Here is an 18,168-nt window from a genome sequence, read left to right as displayed (position 1 = left end):
TCTTTAGTATTTTCTTTATCAGAGGTAGCTATGAGATGATGATCATGATGGCGATTTGATGCTGATGAAAACGAGAACAAAAATAGCTACCTTTTATTGGCATGTGCCGTGTTCCAGGTATTGCACTACATGGTTTATGTGAATTCACTCACTTAATGAACTTATGAGATAAGAACTATTACTGTCCTTAACAGATGAAGAAGGTGAAGTGCAAGGAGGATATCTTACTTATGACGGCATCACCATGTCGGATCCAAAACCTATGCTCTATACATGCTCAGTCGTGCCTTCCTCAGAGCAGCAGTGAAATCAAGAGACTGGAAGAGTCCTTAGGAGGTCAGCTAGTCCATCTCCCATCTGGAGGCAGGATCACGTGAGCTTGAACTGAATACTTTGGTGCCAACACTCTGCCTGAAACATACAAGCTCTGTCCACCTGGCCAACTCCTACTCATGTTTCAGGCCTCAGCTGAAACTACTCCTCTAAAGAGCTTCATTAACATTTCCAGGTAGAGTTGTCCTCTTCCTCTCTTGTTCCTCTTAAATACTTTATATTTTACCTGTGAAAGCCCCCATCAGGCAGAGGGAATGTTCCTAGAGGCAGCATCTATAGGAGTTAAAGACATGGACTCTGAAGCTAATTGTATGGGTTCACTGCTGCCTCTACCCATGGTAGCTGGGTGATCTTAGGGTGCTCTGCTCCCTTGAGAGTCTGTTAATTCCTTGAGGCCAGAGGGATGATATTTACTATGAATGGTTTAAATGGCTGAGTCACAAGGTTGCCATGTTCTTGACATTAGTACGAAGTCTGAGTGTATCCTCTTTCTGAAGAGCTGACGTACTGTTTCTGCCAGTTTCTGGATCTTGGTCCTTGAAGGACATTGAGAACCGAGTTTGGCTTTTTGTTGTTGTTTTTGGTAGACTTTATTTTTTAGAGCAGTTTTAGGTTCACAGCAAAATCGAGCAGAAGGTACAGAGATTTCTCATATACCTTCTGCCCCTACACATGCATAGCACCCCCGTTATCAACATCCTCCACCAGGGTGGTACATTTATTACATTGATGAATCTACATTGACACATCATAATCACCCAAAATGCATAGATTCCGTTACAGTTCACTATTGGTTTTGTGCATTCTGTGGGTTTCAACAAATGTATGACGTGTGTCCACCATTATGGTATCATATGGAGTAGTTTCACTGCCCTAAAAATCTTCTGTCCTCTGCCTATTCATCCCTTGAAAACCTAGTTTTAAGGCCATTTTTCTGTGTGTTTCTTTTTCTTTTCCATTTCATTTTTCTGTTCCTTCCCTTCGTTTTTTTTAGAGACAAGATGCCTTGAAAGGTATAAAAACTTCATGTCTATACTTGTAGTTCACCAACTCTTTCTTTTAGTGTTTTCTCTTCTTTTGCCTTGTTTGAAAAGTCTTAATCTGGCTCTCTCCCCTTTGTGCCAGAGAAAGACTGCTCTATGTTAAAGCTCTCAGCTCTGATAGCCAAGTAAGTAGGCAGCTCCTTGGTTGCTAGAATAGTTGACATTGTAACTGAGGAGGGCACTGACATCACCATGGTGACCTCCACTTATCATTATGGCCATCATCCTAACGGCACCCTCAGTCGCCTGGAGCCCAGTGAGTCCTGGCAACGGGAGAGCAGGGAGGGAAAGAATTCTCCTAACACTTTGGCATGTTCACCATGGGAGAGGAATGGCACCATTTCTAGAGACCAAACCAAAGTAGGTAGAGTGAGAGAACTGGAACTGAAGGTCTGCTGAATACTCTCAGGGGTTATAAGTACCAAATCCCTGCAGATGGTATCACTGAGCAAAATCAGGCACAGCAGTTTGGAATGTTTATTGTGAGGGAGATCATAATCCCTTTCAAAACCTCTTAGAGTTGTCAATGTCTCATGAAAGATAGCAGTAAAGACTATTTGTTGAAGGCCTGTGGTATGCTGGGTACTGCACTGAACTATACGTAGTATAGTTGTGATTACTAAGGGAATTTATAAAGATCACCCTAGCTTATCAAGAAAAGATTGGTTTTATAATTTGTTTATACGTCTATTTATATTGAAGGGTGTTCTCAAGTTAAGAGGATGGGTGTTGGATGCTCCAGAGGCCAGATATTAATCGTAAAGTGGCCTGCTAGCCAAGCAGGAATGGAATGCACTGGGCCAATTGGCAGGAGCTTTTGAATCTGCCCCCTTTCTCATCCTTTGCCAGGAATCTTATGTTATCTTTTTAAGGCAGAGCAGCCTTGAACAACCATGTATTAATATAGATTTCTTTTCCTTGCTTTTTTCCCCAACTTTAGACTACTTTTGCTCTTTTTCACGTATTTCTCATCTGTAGCATTAGATCCCAGGCTTACTGATATGGATGTTTCAGATAACTTTGGATCAGGTCAGTGCTCAACTTAACAAATGGCAAGTTTGGGATGCCATTAGGACTGAAGAATGTTGGAAGATAAGGATTGTATAGATGCCACTGTCTGTCCTTGTTCATGCACAATGTGTTGTCCTGTGATAGGATAAGCCAAAACGGGTTGACCCTGGAAGAGACATTTTAATATTGGAGCTTATAAAATATTTGGGAAAGTTCTCCCTCTGAGTCAGACGGGGATACGTGCATATGTCCTCAGTCTCTTCTGAGTTATACTGCGACATAGCTATGCTTGAGAATAGGTCTTGGAATCAATAACCTCGTATACATACTAGAGTAGACCTTGCAGAGGAAGCCAGCACCAGGGTGTGGGACCCTGAAGCCAGGGGGTTTGGAAGAACTAGAAGATGGGCCAGGGGTGAGTCTTCAGATGATCAGAGCCCGGAGGCTGAGATCAAGCCTCGTGTCCAAGAAGTTAGAATAAGCCTGAAATTATTGAGTCAGAAACCCATTACTAGAATAGAAAAAGAGCTAGGGCAAAGGCAGAGGCAAACCAGAGGAGGGAGGTGGGGAGGGCAGGGTCTGAGGATGTTCCTATCAAGAGGCAGCCCCATTTTAATGGCCTTTAGCTATAGGGTCTGCCGATGAAAACTGAAGGAGCGGACAGATGCTCAGTGGAAGCCCTTGGCTCCATCCCTCTGCCCCCTTAGTGGAAGAATCTAAGGCAGCATATAAATTCTTGTCTTTCTACATGTCTTTTGATACCTTAAGCTCTACAAACATCCTATAATATTTCTTCATTATACTTACCCTTTATGGTATTTATTTATTAGAAATTTGAGAGAGCTCTTTATGAATTTCTCTCCTTTAGTAGACTCTCAGCTACATGAGGAAAGAGATAGTGTTTGTGCTTGGTAGATAATAAGAGCTTACTAAATATTTGTTGAATGAATGAGGGAGGGCAGAAGAGAGGGAGTAAGTGTCTCTTGTGTTCTTTTTCCTCATTTGAGGAAGATACTCAGCTGTTGAGTTTGCATGGAGAGGCTCTCCTTGAGATGTGCCCTGCACCGTGCTCTCTCCCACTTCCAGCCCTTTGCACATGTGGTTCTTTCCACCTGGAACATTCTTCCCTCTTCCCACTGACACTTGCCTCTGATTCCACCTCTTCTGCTGCTGCCTCTTCCTCTGCTCCCATGCAGACTAACCATCCCTCTGACTGACACATTCTTTATTTAGCCATCTCAATGCCTTCAGTCTGGTAGCTGTGAACTCTGAATCTCCTGGAAGCCACTTTGTCTTTTTTATGATGATGTTTCTACTCTTATTCATTATGGGTTGACTTTCAGCTGAACTTTCAAAAGCCGTTAATTTTCACATCTTGAAAGGGCATCTCATTGTTGTCCCTGTGTCCTTGCCCATGGTTGCATCTCCTGAACATCTTAAATTTCACCAGAACATCCTCATAGGAAACCTAAGGCAGCTGCTTATCTGTTCCCTGGAGCTGTGTTTCTCTTTTGGTGAGGAAGATTGGCCCTGAGCTAACATCTATGCCAATCATCCTGTATTTTGTATATGGGATGCTGCCACAACATGGCTTGATGAGTGGTGTGTAGGTCCGTGCCGGGGATCTGAACCCACTAAGTGGAGTGTGTGAACTTAACCACCGGCTGGCCCCAAGCTCTGTGTTTCTTGAGCTCTACATCTACTTTTATTCTCATATTTTTCTTTTATTAAGAAAAGGAGATAATAGAAAAGATGAACTCAGAGAAGTGAAATACGTCAAAATTATTGAGCTCATTCACGTCGTCTGATCAGCCTCTGCGATGATTTGTAAATATCTTTTCGAGAATGGTCTTGGATAAGCACATAGTTAACAAGTGTAGACTTTTTTTTTTTTGGTGAGGAAGATCAGCCCTGAGCTAATATCCGATGCCAATCCTCCTCTTTTTGCCAAGGAATATTGGCCCTGGGCTAACATGCTTGCCCATCTTCCTCTACTTTATATGGGATGCCACCACAGTATGGCTTGACAAGCAGTGCGTCAGTGCGCGCTCAGGATCCGAACCTGCGAACCCTCAGGCTGCTGAAGCGGAATGTGCGTACTTCACCGCTATGCCACCGGGCCAGCCCCACAAGTGTAGACTTTTAAGTGATCAGACCTGGGTTTAAACTTCTGCCTTGCTCCTTCCTAATGACATGACCTCAAATGAGTTACCCAACCTTTCTGGTCCTCAGTGTCCTTTCATATCAAATGGATATACTGATGGCATCCTCACCAGTTTGTTGTGGGAACAGTTGCACAACCTACATAAAAGTACTGGGCACAGTTCCTGGTGTATAATGGGGCGCAATAAGCTGTCGCTAGTTTCCTTCCATTTCCCCTTCGTTTTCCTCCTTCTCTCATGTTATCTCTAACTGTCATCATCCTTATTTTTTAGGAGATAAATCTGAATCCATGAGTCCAGGGGCTTCACCAAGATCTTGGAATGTTTTGGCAGTGACTTCAAGATCTTTTGTTTTCTGACTGTTAGATCTCTTTTTGTTGGGGGCATGGGAAAACTCCCTGAACTTGATTATTTATTCAGCTCTTTCATGCTCCCCATATTGTCATGGCCATGTTCGGACCATGTTATTGGCAAGTCTAACTGAAAAGGCAATTTAATATTGCCCTGCGTTGCATCATTGCATATATTATTTCGGTCTGTCATGGACCTGTCAGCAAGTCTTGATGAAGTACAGAGCCAATAGTAACAAGCCTAACATCTGACAGCTCGTTAACAGAAGCATCTCCGATTGGTGCAGTGGTATTTCTTCAAATATCAGGACCTCTTGGTCTCTCTGTTGATGCAATTAGCAATCTAGTCCAAGTCATATCTCCCCGTGAGCTGTATCTTCAGTGCTGGTAATACAGTCTGTTGTATGGGTTTGGAAAAACAGAGCCATCATAGGCCTGTGATGTACTGAAGGCTGCAGCCAGGAATATCTTGGTAATTTATCCCCACTCTCAGCTCTAATTATTCTGTTACTCACTAGCTGGTTCGATTGACACTCTCCAGGTTCTGCCTTCCCCAAGCAGAGAACAAAAGGTTTCCCTTGAAAGTGGGGGTCTGGCAGTGTCAATATAGTGAACTGCACATAAATAATGCAGCAGTGCCGACTTCATTTTTATAAAGTCTTGTTGGAGAAATCCATGATAATGATCAGGCCCCTGAAACTCAGCGGGCATGTGCTTTTGATGTGTGCCTCGCTCTGGGTAAAAGTAGGAAAGTCAAAAGTTCTCCTTGTTCTCGCGAAGGCTGCTTCATGCCCTCCGAGTTTGACTGGAATCTTGGTGACACTTTCCCTTTGTTTCTTTCGGAGCTTGGAGGCTCCTACTGGCCTAGAATAGCTCTGATATGTACATAGTGGGCCCAGAGTAAATATTTGCTGAATTAATGCTTTTAAGAAAAATAAAGATAATGATGGTGATGATTATAGCAATTAACATTTATTGATGATCAAAAATGAGCTTTACTTATATTCTGTCATTTTAATGCTCCTAACATTGGAATGATCTGGCTGGCCTTTTCTTCCTGTACCCTCTGCCCTCCCAACTAGCCTTAGTCTTTTCTTTTGTCTGGTTAGATTCCCCAAAAACAAATCTTCAGGGTATAAACCTGGCAGCCAGAGCTCTGGGAATTGAGTTGATGAAAGGATCTTAAGGGCTGACCTGCGCAGAGGCAGGTCCTGACTTTCTCTCTCTGCTCTTGTCAGGATGGCCCTACTCTTAGCTGGGCCCTGTGCCCTCCTCTGTCTGAGGGTGAACCTTCATCTTCTTTCAGGGCGTGGGAGAAGTGTACCCTAGTTGCTCATAGTCAGGGCACATGGGGGTCTCATTATTTTCTATGTGGACTTTCAACCATCCTGCTGTTTTTAGCCCCACTTTTATCCCCATTTTTGGGAGTACCTGGTCCCATCATTTCCTAAACTTTTCTGGGTCTCCACAGGGTAATCATTGTGCTTCTGGGTTTTCTCCATGACTACTTAGGTTTTTTCTTTCTCATGTTATTACTTGGGTTGCTACTCATCCATCTCTACTTTCTGGCTTTCAAATTTTTATTCCTGCTGTCCTCTATCCTGTTCCCTTTGTCATTGTGGGTTTTTGCCTTTTTGAATATTATACTACCATCTTATTGGAATGTTTAAAAGGAGCAGAGGTGGGCCGGCCCCGTGGCTTAGCGGTTAAGTGCGTGCTCTCCGCTGCCGGCGGCCCGGGTTCGGATCCCGGGTGCGCACCGAGGCACCGCTCCTCCGGCCATGCTGAGGCCGCGTCCCACATACAGCAACTGGAAGGATGTGCAGCTATGGCAGACAACTATGTACTGGGGCTTTGGGGGAAAAATAAATAAATAAAATCTTTAAAAGGAGCAGAGGTCAACATGTGTAGTTCAACCTGGCATTTTTAACTGGAAGTCTCTATTTTTGCATTTTTCAAAAAAGGAAAGAAGATTTGTTAGACATTTGGCATGTTTTTGTGTCTGGGGAAGTAGGTGATGGGAGGTATGTGTGGTCAGCAAAATGCATTTTCAAAAAGCTGTCCTTGTTCTGTTCAGGTAGACAGTCTGTGCACAGGACCCATTGCCCTGCTGCTGCTCTGGGACTCTCTGGGATCTAACTTTTATCTCCTCAGGGGCCTGCACAGAGAGCAATGGCTGAAGATCTGGGCCTTATGATACTAACAATTAAAAAGTGATTAGGAACCTGAAAGCTTCCTTCCATAACTGATATCCTGGGGTTCTCCTTCATTTACCCAATAAACATGCATTGAACTCTCAAAAGTTGCCAGAGAGGCAGTCAGCTTGGTGTTGGGGAAAGACAAGATGAATAAGACAGGTATGGTCCCTGCTATGGAAGGTCATGGCCAGGCCTGATATACTGAAATTCCCACAAGGTCCAATGGAGCATCAGGAAATGAAATAAAAATAAAAATAACATTCTTTTATGATGAGGAGGTAGATCCTCATTGGCCTTCCACACTCATGCTCTCATACATACTCTTGTCTGAAATAGTATAAAACACAGCAAGCCCCACAGTTCTGGACTCCTCCATTCTGTCAGATCCTTGAACCACATGGGCCACTGAGACCACTGAATTTCAGGCAAACCTAAATAAAAAACAAGGGTGACCTTAGGTGGCCACATCCAAGTATACCATCAAGAATCCTTGATGTCATGTACAGTTTTTGCACTGCTTGTTTGTTAGTTCTGAGCTAAACAAGGAAAAAGAAATCTAACTTTAGCTGAGTTCAAGTTGCCGTTCTAACAAAGTATGATTTCTTCTCTAACCCATGAGTCTCCTTGCTAAATTGACCCTTTTCTCATTATGTAATGCCCCTCTTTATCCCTGGGTATACTTCTTGTTCTGAAGTCTGCTTTCTGATATTCATATAGCCACTTACACTTTTTTATTATGATGTTTGCATGGCATATCTTTTTCTGTCCCTTTACTCTTTAACCTCTCTTGTGTCTTTGTATTTAATAAGTTTCTTGTAGACAGCATAGAGTTGAATTTTGTTTCTTATTTTTATCCAGCCTGATGATTTCTGCCCTTACATTGGTGTTTTTAGGCCATTTACATTTAATGGTTAGGTTTTAATCTACCATCTTACTATTTACTTTTTATTTGTTCCATATATTCTATGTAGTTTTTACCTTTTCCTGCCTTCTTCCAGATTACTGAAATATTTTTTAGTATTTCATTTTATCTCCCAATTTGGTTTATTAGTTTTATCTCTTTTTTACTGATTCCTCTAGGATTTATAATATGAATCTTTAATTTATCACAGTTTACCTTAAAATAATTTTACACTCCATCACATATACTTTCATATTTCTCTATCATTTTTGCTATTATTGTCATATGTTTTGTTTGTATGAATGTTATAAACCCCACAACACATTGATTTTTTCTAAATTATCTTTTAAAGATAAAGATTTAAAGTCAATTATCTTTTAAAGAAATTTAAAAATAAAAAGGTCCTTTATCCACATACTTACTGATTCAGATACTTTTTATTCCTTTGTATAAATTTACATTTCCATTTAGTGTCATTTTCCTCCTCACTGAAGAATTTCTTTTAACATTTCTTGCAATGCAGATTCCTTGGAAATGAATTCTATCAGCTTTTGTTTGTCTGAAAAAGCTTATATTTCACATTAATTGTTCAAAGATCTTTTGGCTGAACATAGAATTCTAGGTTGATTTTTTTTCTTTATAATTTTTTTTCAGCCCTTCAAAGATATCATTCCATTTTCATCTGGGTTGCATTGTTCCTCATGAAGGGTCTACCGACTTTTGTTCTTGTTCCTCTGTAATGTTTTTTTTTCCTCTGACCACTTTTAAGATTTTCTTTTTTCACTATTTTTTTTAAGCGTTTTGTTTATAATGTGTCTTGATGTGGTTTTCTTTGTGTTTTTCCTGCTTTGGTTTCATTGAGCTTGGCTATGTGGATTGATAGCTTTTAGCAAATTGAGAAAAAATGTGGTCATTGTTTCTTCAAGTATTTTTTATTGGATGCTGACATTGTCAATTTTGTATTGTCGGGTCTGGATTTTGTGGGCTTCCTTAAAGGATTCTTGAGCTACTTTTTCTGGTAGACTGTTAATGTGCCTTTGTCTTAGCTTTGTCTTTTGGAGTCTTTTATTTAAACTTTGTTAGTGCAGGTTTAGTGTAGCCTTTACACCGGAAAGTTCAGTCACACTTCTAAGGCATATGTCTTATGGGATCTCTATTGAATGTTCTGAGTGATCAGTGAGGACATTCCACTCTAATTTTAGTAACTCGAATGATTCTCAGCTCTTTATGAACTCAGAACTGTTCCGCTCACAGCTTTCCATCACTCTTCACCAGACCTCATGGAGTGTCAGTGCACATATCTGCATCTTAGTAGTCAACAAAGATTTCGTGGGACATTCACGCAGATTTTAGGGGCCCTCTTTCTGCATAACTACCTCCTCTTTGGAAGTCTGTGCCACCACAGCTTCTAGCCACCTCAGATTTGCTGAGTTCTGATCTCAGTCTCCTCAACTTCATGAAGCTGCCATATTTTCCTTGTCATCCCTCTTTCTGCTTTGTAGTCTGGCATGTGCTTCCAGGCAGAAAGCCAGAGAGATCTTAGGGATCACTTTATTTGTTTCCCTCTCTCAAGGATCACAGTGCTGTGCTGCCTGTGGCTCAAGGTTTCATATATTTTTTTCTACTTTTCGAGTTGAGGTCAGAGGGATAAAATCCAGTCTCTGTTACTCCGTCATGGTTAGAAGCAGAAGCTTCTATTATTCCTACTTCAGTAAGAATTTCTGTCTTGATATGGCATTTAACATCATCAAATACTTTTTAATCTTTAGTATGAGTTGATCGTTTTTCTCTCTAATAAAATACTGTTGTAAAATACATTCATACATCTATTATTAGAATGTTCTTGAATGTCGTTCATGAAGAATTTTTTCCATTTTTATATTAAATTTGGTCATGCTTGTTTAGAATTTTTATGCCTCCCTTCATGATGTGAGAGTGCCCTCTGATTTTTGTTTCTCATACTGTCTTTGCTTGGTTTTTGTAACAAGGTTATCTTAGCTTTATAAATAACTTGAGGAGCAATTACTTCTTATAGACTCTGAAATACTTTGGAGTGCTCTATTCCTTGAACATTTGTTAGAACTTTCTAGTACAACCATCTTGGCTTGAAGTTTTATTTGAAGTTTGATTTTTAACTACTCCCTAAATTTCTTCAATAGTAATAAATTTATTAAGATTTTCTTGAATCAGCTTTGGTAAGTTCTGTTTTTCTAGTAAATTATCTGTTTCATCTAAATTTTCAAATTCAAGCATAATGTTGTTCCTGTAATCCTTTTATTTTTTTCTATTTATATCTGCTTTATCTGTAGTTATATCCTCCATTTTTCATCCATGGTGTGTGTTATTTTTGTCTTCTCTCCTTTTTTCTTCCTCAGTTTTGCCAGAGGTTCTTCTGTTTCGTTTGTTTTTTCATAGAACCATGTTTTAGCTCTCTTGATTTCCTGAATTTTATCTTGTTTTATGTCTTTTATCTGCTCCTTTTCATTCTTTGTTTCAGTTTAATCTATTACTGTTTTTCATAATTTCCTAAGTTGGCTGTTTAGGTTATTAATTTTCAAATATCCTTCTTTTCTAATAAAAGCTTTTAAAACTCTAATTTTCTCTGTAAAATACCACTTTCCCCATTGAGTCTCTGCTTGTATTGTAAAATATTCTCCTTTCTCTCCCCTTGTGTGAGTACATAGAATTGAGTTTGTTTATTGCATTTGAGTCCTTTAATTTGTCAATAGTAACATTGTTATTCTTCTGGTTTACCTGTTTCTTCAAATTCTGAAAGTACAATAAAATCTTTAACTAAATTGTGTCTCTTTTTAAGTGCTTTTTTTTAATCTCTAGGAGCTCTTGTTTTATATGTTTCACACTATGTTGTTCAGTTCATAAAATTTTTTTTTTTTTTTTTTGGTGAGGAAGACTGTTGCTGAGCCAACATCTGTGCCAGTCTTCCTCTATTTTGTATGTGGGACACTGCCACAGCATGGCTTAATGAGCGGTATGTAGGTCTGCGCCCGGGATCCGAGCTCACGAACCCCGTGCCACCTAAGCAGAGCATGGGAACTTAACCAGTACGCCACCTGGCCAGCCCTCAGTTCATAAAATTTAACGAATGGGCAATATTCTTCTTGGATTCAGTGGTTTGTCAGGTAATGTTCTTCTTTGTCTTGGCTAATATTTTTGATCTCCTATTCTATTTTGGTATTTATATTTTCATATTTTTAAAAAGTTTTTGTTTGTATTTATTTCTTTGTTGACTTTTTTAAAAAAAATCCTCTATCACATTTTTAAAAATCTGTATTGTGAACAAGACGTAGCTTCATTTTAACCCCAAGATGATTGTTATTATCTTTTAGCCAGTTGTGGAATTCAACTCATTCACATTTGTTGAAACATCTGAAATAATTGATTTCATTTCCTCTATCCTTCTCTCTTCTATCCTTCTATCCATTTTTGTTTTCTGTTTATATTATATTACCCGCTTTCCCTTTCCTGTTTATTTTGATTGGTTTAGTTTGGTTTCACTGACTTGTTAATTTTCTCTTTTTCTCCTTTGTTATTTTGAGAGTTCTACTAAGCTTTTTCTTTCCATTAGTGATTCTTTCTCATTTCTTGCAACCAACATTAAACTTATGTTCTGCCCAGATACACATATGCATCCCAAGGTACTTCTGCATACTCCTTCTCCAATTTCTGACTTTGAGGTTTTGTTTACTTAATGTTTTCAGTTCCAGGCTCTTATTAGATTTTTCCTTCTAATATAGCATGCCGGTTATGTTTCAAGAAAACTTAATATTACAAATTCCTATTTACATTATTTATTAAATTTAAATTTAAATATGTGTGTATATGTGTGCATACATACACACACACACACACACACAGAGTGAACATCAGTGTTCACCACCACTGGTTGCTCTGATCTTTGATTTCCCCTACGTTGAGATAGCTGCTCTGAATCAATTGTTTTTTGGTTACGTTCTCTTTTAAGTATTGTCCTCAGAGAACGTGTGTGGGAAGTTTACTTTTTGAATCCTTGCATGTTGAAAATGTTTTTCTTTTTCCCTGACAGCTGAATAATATTTTGTCTGGGTATAGGACTGTTGGATCATTTTTCTTTATAGTCTGTACATTGTTCCACTGTCTTCTACATTCCAGAGTAGTAGATGAGAATTCCTTAGCTGGCCTGAATCTCTTGCCTTTGAATGTAAGTTACTCTTTCTGTCAGGAGGCTTGTATAATTTTCTGTTTACACTTGAAATTCAAGTATTTCCTGGATTCCTTTCCTGGATTTAATGAGACTTTTAATCTGCAGGCTTAAATGTTGCTTCAGCTCAGTATAATAAAAAAAAATTTAGTGCTATATTCATTTAATTATAACATCTCCTTCACACCCCTCCCCCTATTCTTCTTTTTTTAAAATCCCTTCTGAAATTCCTGTTATCCTCGTGTTAGGTTGTTGGATCTGCCCTCCAAGCCTCTTATTTCTTCCCTCATTATTTCTCTCTGTGTGTCTTTTCTACACGTAGTAAGACATTTTGTTCACTTGGTCTTCCAGATCATTAATTTGATTGTCAACTAAGAAAAACAGATTTTTTTAGTTATTCTGCAGAAATTTTTTTCTTTTTTTTTTTTTTTTGGTGAGGAAGATTGGCCCTGAGCTAATATCTGTTGCCAGTCTTCCTCTTTTTGCTTGAGGAAGATTGGCCCTGAGCTAACATCTTTGCCCATCTTCCTCTATTTTGTATGTAGGGCGCCACCACAGCATGGCTTGATGAATGGTGTGTAGGTCCATGCCCAGGTTCTGAACCCATGAACCCTGCGCCGCCGAAGCACAGCACGTGAACTTAACTACTGCATCACCAGGCCAGCCCTGGAAATTTTTAAATTTAAAATTTAAAATCCGTGGTTTTAGTTAAGAAAGTCTTTCTTGCTGCCCTCTCCTGATTTCTCGTTGCTTTTGCTGTTGAAGCTCTCTTCCAATTTTTTTCCTCATTTCTGCTTCAGGGACACCTGTCTCTTATAGTTGTCCTGTATGATCATCTCTCAGGTGATCTCGTCTCCTAAGTTAGGTATTGTTTTCAAAGTGCCTGCTCATTCACTTATGTTCTTTCGACTCCCACATAGCTTTTGATAGTCTCTATGGCGTTAACAAAGCTGAGAGCAGTGCAAGGTACAGCAGTTTCTGCCCTGGCGTTCTGACTGGCCAAGAACAAACAGCAAGTGGCCCCGCTCCCTGGGCAGAAGCAGCATTCTTCTCCAGATGCTGATCTTTGAAGCAGCCTGGGCTACCAGTGTAGCCCCTATCTTTCTCCGGCCCCAATTTCTAATTCTGATCCTACAGACTATACCCCCTCCCCGTCCACGGGCTGGTGGGTCAGCCTGCCTGAGGTGAAGAGCTGTCCTGGGAGTGCGGGTTGCTCACCAGAACTCCTCAGGGAATAACAAGAGCCTGGTCTTCACAGAAGCCTCAAGGGGAGACACACCCTTTGTTCTGCTGCCGATCCCTTGCCTTTACTCACTAACGAGATGAAGTCCTATACTTGCTCTCTCTCTCCTGGAGATTTCTGGAGAACCTAAGGCCTCAGATGCACTCTCTAAATTTTGCCAGTTCTGCTGCTTTTACACACCCGTAGTATCCAAGATTTGGTTTAAAGAGACCCAAGTGAAGTGGACCCTCATAGTGTTTGAATAATCCTGATGGAGGATGGAGTTGCCAGAGGTATCTGTAGCTGTAAAACTCCCTGCATCCTGTGCTCAGTCATCTCGCTCCAAGCATCCTCTCTGACCACTTATTCTACCTTACTGTGAGGCCTGAGACATCCCCCTCCTTGCCCTTATTGGGGGAAAACCCTACTTGGAATAACTTAGTTATACTGTAAAGTGTTGAGTTAACTATTGCTGTTACAAACCGCAGCCAGTGCTCAGTAGTTTAACACAATAATCGTGTATTTGCTCATGGGCAGCTCATTTAGGCTGTGCTCTGCCAGGTGGTTCTTCTGGTTTCAGCTGGACTCACTTGCTTGGGTCTTGACTGCCTGGGGATGTGTGATCCATGCTGGGCTTGGCGGTCATTGCTGTGCTCCACATATCTCCTACTCTCCTCCTGGGATCCAAGGGCTAGCACTGTGTGATCTTCTCATGGGGACGCCAGAGGTGCAAGAGAGCAAGCAGAAACACGTAATGCCTCTTGAAGCTTAGACTTGAAACCAGCACGCAGCCACTTCTGCCGCATTCTTCTGGCCACATCACGTCACATGACAGAATCCAAAGTCTAGAGGCAGGAAAGGAGGCTGTGCCCACAGTGTGGGTGTGGGAGGAGGAGGGTGTGGCGCTACAAATTACATGGTAAAGGATGTGGCCACGTGGAGGGCTGAAGACTTGGGGCCATGAACTCAACCTCCTTCCGCTATTAAGGACTACAATGCAATGTTTCCAAGTTAGAATGCTGCCTCAAAGGAGAGAGCCAGGAGTTTAGCTTGGAGGTAGTGGGGAAGCTTTTGCAGAGGAGATGACATTGGATCTGGACCCTAGGATGACTTGGAGTTTGCCAAGTAGACAAGGATGAGTGAAAGGAGGAATAATCAATGAAGACAGAAGGAGCAGTCAGAGTAGAGGCCCAGAAGCCTGCAGATGAGTGGGGCATCTGGGGATGGAAGGGCTGTCCCGTGTGTTTGGATCATTAGAAACACTCCTTCACCATCTTTTGCTTCATAGCCATGCTCTTTCCAGTGAGCTGTCAGAGCCTACAAAAAGTTGTGAGTTCAGGTGTTGTGCCCAGAGGAGTTAGCCTATTGTGTGCTCTTCAGAACATGCTGCATAGGTGGCTGGCTGCCTTCTCTATATCTCAAAAAATATCATCTTGCTTAAATGAGGTGAAGGATTTAGCACATAGGTATTAAATTACTACTGGCACTAGCATTCCTTCAATATGTCCCTGCCACTCAGCGTGTTCTGCCATTTGTGCCACAGCTGAAAAAATCAACAATGATAATAACATTTGTTTGCTTTCAGAAGAGATTTAGACCTTACAAAATGTCACCTCCTCTGTGGAGCCCTCCTTGTTACATTCTCCCTGCTCCTCCCACCAGATTACATCAGGGACTCCTGTTGAAGGTTCTCATTTCTCTCTCTAACTTCCTTCAGAACATTTTTGGCTATTTGTTAGTATATGATTTTAGATGTGATTATTTGATCAATTTTTGTTTCCTCAGTTAAACTGCCAGATTCTATGAGAGCAGAGGACCAGGTCTTTTGCATACCACCGGTTCCCCAGGGTCGAGCATGGTGCCGGGGTCATAGTAACTGAATACTAAATATTTATTGAGTGAGTGAGTGAGTGAGTAAATCTATGTGAGTGACTTAATGAGATGCACCTGGACTGTTGGCTCTCTGAGGTAGGTTTATCTGTAAAGCTGCATGAGCATCGTAGGTTTACTGTTCACCTGTGGTGAGGTGGACAAGCCATAGTCACTCTTTAGTGCTTCCATTCAATCATTACGCATTGTAGCTTGACATATGGCTGACTGTGGACTAGGTACTGGTGACACAGAGACGATTAGGGCTGGTTTTGCTCTGAAGGAGTTGCTGGTTTGGTGGGAGAGATGGGAAAGTGTGGGGGCAAAGACAGTTACTATGGTAAGTGTTAAGATAAGGATATGTTGACTGGAACTCGGAGAAGAGGCTTTGAACTCAGCCTGCCCTCCACTGAGGCTTCATGAAAAAAGACAACATGAGGTGAGCCGTGAAGGCTAACTAGGAGTTAGATGCAATACAGGAAAGAACATTCCGGGCAGAATGAAGCAAAGGGTTCAGTGCACAGGAAAGTCAGAAATCAAGGCCCACTATGGGAATCTTCAAGGAATTCAGTTTTGCAGAGTAGAGAAAGCAAGGGTGGGAACTGGAGGTCAGCATGGTCCTGTCCCAAAGGGTCACTGAAGGGTTGGACATTTTCCTGAACGTAGTGCGGACCAATTGAAGGGTTTTAATCAGGAGTTGATATCATCAGATTTTATTTTATAAAGTTTGCTCTGGACACAATATGGAGAACAGATTGGAAGGCAATAGGACTATTGGGAAGATATATAAAGAAGCAGTTAATTACACAGTGGGATTAGGGCTGTGGTAGGAGATACGCTGTATGCTCGGGGGCTCAGAGGAGGAGTGCTCACCCAGAACTGGGGACTCAGCCTAGGGTAAAGGGAGTGTTTGAGTTATCAGGGTGAATAAACAGGGAAGAATTTTCCAAATAGCAGCCGGGCAAAGGCACAGAAATGTGCAAGAACATGATTTTTTTCAGAGAACTGCAAGTGATTTTTTATTGCTAGAGTGTAGAATACTAAGGGTGAGTTGATGAGAAATGAAGCTTGAGAAGAATACACCTTCCAGCATTCAAATCTCCCTCCTATGAAATATTGCTTTAGACTGGAGTGACCATATCTATTTCAGGCACTTTTTGAAAACTTTTTTATCATAGAGAATTTTGAACATGTCCACAACAGTAGCATAATGAACACCATTCAACCCATCACTCAGTCCCACAGCCACCAACCCATGGCCAATACTACCCCATCCATAACGCCATTCACCTCCCCTTCTCTTGTTACTTTGAAGCAAATCCAAGATATTATTTTATACATAAATATCTCAGTATGTATCTCTAAATGATAAGAAGCCTTTTTTGAAATATAACCACAATTACCCATATCATACCTAAAATTTAATAATAATGCTCAACATCATCAAATAGCTAGTCAGTGTTGTAAGTTCTAATTATCTCATGAATGTCTTATAAATATAGATATAAATACATATATTCACACACACTGTTTGATCAGGATCTAAATAAAGAGCTAAGACTCTTTTGAAAGTCAAAGAAAGTACTCTCCATCATTGACAGGTGTGAATGGGGACTTTTGATCTAAACAGGGATGTATAATTAGCTACTTAGGTTTATTCTCCTTCTTCGAAACTACTGCAGATACGTGGGCAGGTATTCGGCAAAATGTAAAGGAAGCCTATCTCATAGTGTTGGTTCTGCCTCTCTCCCATTTTCTCAGGTCTCTCTGCTCCCTAGTGTGCAAATGGACATACTCGGCGGAGAAAGGCTGGGATGACAGTTTCTGGAAGATGATTGGTTTGGAAGACTTTGTTGCAGATAATTACAGCAAAATAGGTAAAAAAATTAAAAACTCTGGAGAGTGATTATGTGTATGTATATATGAGGATATTGGTATTTTTTGTTTTTATATGAATTAACATACAGGAATGCAGCCCTGTTTTTCCAAGAGAAATGAGTAAGTTATGATGGATAGGCCATGACTAGTAGACCCTTGTGTTGAGGCCCATAGGAACTGAGTGGAGATTCAGGCTGTGAAGATCTGCACTGAAATCTAGAATCTTAGACACTGGACTAGATGGAGGAAGATATTTGCGTGGAGTAGCTGGGAATAGCATTATCAAGGGCTTTGCATGGATCATTTCCAGCAGTACTAGGAAAATGTTTTGTGAGTTAGGTTCGAGGAACCAGGACCATGAACAGAAAAAAATAATTTAAGATATCAAAATTAGAAGAATCCAGACTTGGAACATGAGCCTGTGGGTTCCTGACTAAGGCCATAGGGTGTCAGACTTCTTGTTTTATGAGGCACTGATGGGGTAGTAAAGGTGTGGGTGACTAGTAGGGGTTTACCTGGTGAAAAGAATTCAAATACTAGGTACATATAACGATAGCTGACATTTTAAAATTTAAGGTTTGCATGTTCATTTCACAGAAAGATATTTATTTCCTGTGGTTGCTACTTACAATTCTAGTAAGCTGTCATCAGGTAAGCAATTATACCTGATGAAATAGAAATAAATAAATTTTGCATTGTTTGGTGTTTAGGCTAGGATGTTGTGACAGTAAAATTTAAAAGTACAGTAGGTTAAACAAGATGGAAGGGTATTTCCTTTTTAGATAATAGAATAGAGGTAAATGACTCTAAGGGCAGGTCTGCCATTCTCACAACGTGGCCTCCAAGTTCGGGTCCAGGTTAGCTATTCCACTTCTCATCAGTTCCCAGCCAGTGAGTCGGAGGAATGAAAAGGACCAGAGGAATCCGTCCACATTCTTTTGGAGGGAGCATAACACAGAAAAGGGCCATGTCATTTCTGATCACATCCCACTGACTAGCACTT

The 18,168-nt window shown here is 40.7% G+C and overlaps 1 protein-coding gene across 6 annotated transcripts in view; it reads left to right on the top strand.

Moving 5' to 3' along the window:
* The window catches only part of FGGY (FGGY carbohydrate kinase domain containing), a 395,835-nt gene that overhangs the window by 127,776 nt on the left and 249,891 nt on the right, over positions 1 to 18,168 (top strand). For 5 of the 6 annotated variants that reach the window (XM_087445836.1, XM_087445837.1, XM_087445832.1 and 2 more), the window contains one exon: positions 17,049 to 17,164. In XM_087445836.1, coding sequence (XP_087301962.1) covers positions 17,049 to 17,164 — 116 coding nt within the window. Of the gene's footprint in view, positions 1 to 10,973; positions 11,139 to 17,048; positions 17,165 to 18,168 lie in introns of those variants that run through there. The other variant, XM_087445838.1, reaches the window with a different exon arrangement.

The sequence above is a fragment of the Ceratotherium simum genome, chromosome 22, assembly GCF_057802395.1.
Source record: "Ceratotherium simum simum isolate JZ-2026a chromosome 22, ASM5780239v1, whole genome shotgun sequence".
Taxonomy (NCBI): Eukaryota; Metazoa; Chordata; class Mammalia; order Perissodactyla; family Rhinocerotidae; genus Ceratotherium; species Ceratotherium simum.
This window is presented reverse-complemented; position numbering and strand designations above follow the sequence as displayed.